This window comes from Trypanosoma theileri, assembly GCF_002087225.1.
Source record: "Trypanosoma theileri isolate Edinburgh chromosome Unknown TM35_Tth_53_V1, whole genome shotgun sequence".
In the NCBI taxonomy this organism is placed as follows: Eukaryota; Euglenozoa; class Kinetoplastea; order Trypanosomatida; family Trypanosomatidae; genus Trypanosoma; species Trypanosoma theileri.
The window spans coordinates 36,344-38,486 of record NW_021639895.1 but is presented as its reverse complement, the minus strand read 5'-3'; the positions used below and the strand labels follow the sequence as shown (position 1 = coordinate 38,486).

Here is a 2,143-nt window from a genome sequence, read left to right as displayed (position 1 = left end):
TTAATGGGAGATGTAGGTGAAGGTACAGTATGGTGAGAACCAGGAATACCAGCAGAACAAGTATTCGTACCTGCAGCACTGCCAGGGATAGCACCAGGCGCACCAGGAGAACCACAAGGACCGCGTGGAACCGCAGGGTCCGTATAAGGCCTTTGTTGAACACCCTTAGGAACACCAACAGGAGGATTAACAGGAGGTCTGCCAGGAACAGCAGGTCCAGGAATCCCAGCAGGTTGGAACCCTACATTATTAGGATGAACACCACCACCAGGCATACCAGCAATACCACCACCAGTCATAAAAGAATACGGGTTTGGTACATTAGCCAACATGCATCCACAGAAGCAGTACAGGATGAAAGGCAGTAATAATAACAAGTGGCCCATCATCTTCTTCATAGCCATAATAGTGGTTGTTGGGTTTCACTTACAAACACTCAACTACAAAGAAAAAAAAATATAGGAGATTAACAAAATGCTCATAATACCAAAAACCAGACGTACATACAAGTAGAGAAGCACAAACGATGCTCAACAGTGTAGAAAAAAAATCAGAAACAAAGTAATACAGAGAATGAAATCAGTAAAGGTAGATACAAAAAGGACATCCATATCATCAAAGACTCCCGCAGTAAACCATAGAATGTCCCCGCAAACCATAAGCAAAGAAACAAACAGATATTAAACGTTACCCAATTTACACAGTAAACACAGAAATATTCACCAACTATGGGTGTAAGTCTATATATGTGTATATACGCAATTATAAATATAAATTCATCTGTTATTATTATTTCCTTTTCCTTTCACTCCAAAAAGCAGTTCATCATCATCATCATTATCATAGTGCAAGCCCAGGTACACACAGAGAGAGAGTCTCCAAGAACACACACACAAAATGGAGTAGCAATAATAATTATTATAGGATAAACACAGAGAGCAAAAACAAACACAAAACACATTAACATTAAGAAACAAAAAAAGATAATCCCAACAGGTGGAAGATTAGTTAGACTGTAGGGATTATATGCAAGAAAAGAAAAAGAAAACAAAGGATGACCTGAGTCACACCACCAAAATCAACACACAAGAATACAGGCCAGTGTAACCACAATCAGTAGTGGTACACGCACCCACACAGAACTGCTGATACTGCTGCTGCTGTCTGCATCACCCTTCTTGTTGTTTGTCAGTTCAGGAGGAAGTGTTGATGTTGTGGTGGTGGTCGTGGTTGAGGTGGTGGTGGTGGTGGTATCTGTATTTTCTCCCTCATTTTGGTTGTTTGATGACCCACTCCCTTCAGGTGCAGTGCCGCTGTCAGCGTTGGTATTACCAGATTCATTATTCCCCTCAGTTTCCTGTGGTGAAGGTGTAGCATTGGCTTCAGTAGATGTTGGTGAAGAAGATTGTGTTGGTGCAGTATCATTCGTAGTTGTACTCCCACTTGATACACTGCGGTTGTCTGCATTATTCTTATTTTCGTTGGCATCTTGTGTTCCTGCAGACGATGTTTCCTGCACCTGAGTACGAGAAATCTGATGACCTTCAGGGATTCCATTGCGACTACCGGTAGATTGCAGGTTGTGCTGCTCCTCTGAATTCTCTTGTGATTTCTCTTCTGCTTTTCCATTGTGTAGAGAAGGTTGTACTTCTTTTGTTGGTGATAAAGCATTCCCTCCACCCTGATGTGTTTGCTCTTGAGTCTGCCCTCTATCGTGATTGGGACCCTGCACTGTTAGACTGTCAGCAGAATTGGGTCTTGTAGTTGAAGCAGCAGCACGTTGTTGGTGTTCAGTTTCTCTTTGACCAGCAAGATGTGAAGTTTCTTGAACACTCAAACCCCCAGCAACACCCATAGCTTGAGGAACAGGAATACCATCCTCACCACCCTCTTTTCTCCCATTCTGAAGCGAAGCATTAAGAGTACTAGGCTCAGAAGTAAGAAGAGGACCAGAAGTATGACCACTACTTCCACCAGAACAACCAGGCTCAGAAGCACCAGCAGCAGGACAATTAATCTTTGTCTCACTCTCCGTATCAGGGACTTGGTCGGAAAGATCGGCGGCAGGCACTTCTTCAGCGAGGACGTGCACACACGCACATGAGAGCAGGAGAGCGAGGATACACAGCACGTAGCGCATCAT

The 2,143-nt window shown here is 43.5% G+C and overlaps 2 protein-coding genes across 2 annotated transcripts; both read right to left on the bottom strand.

The window, feature by feature from the left end:
• Positions 1-2: 2 nt before the first annotated feature.
• Positions 3-404, bottom strand: TM35_000531160 (uncharacterized protein; the record flags this gene model as incomplete). The annotated part of the gene is made up of 1 exon (XM_029030701.1): positions 3-404. A coding segment is annotated over one exon (402 nt), but the record flags the coding sequence as incomplete, so codon positions are not given.
• A 674-nt stretch (positions 405-1,078) lies between these two features.
• Positions 1,079-2,140, bottom strand: TM35_000531150 (uncharacterized protein; the record flags this gene model as incomplete). The annotated part of the gene is made up of 1 exon (XM_029030700.1): positions 1,079-2,140. One exon carries the CDS (start codon positions 2,138-2,140, stop codon positions 1,079-1,081), a length of 1,062 nt encoding a protein of 353 aa, XP_028877997.1.
• Positions 2,141-2,143: the final 3 nt, after the last annotated feature.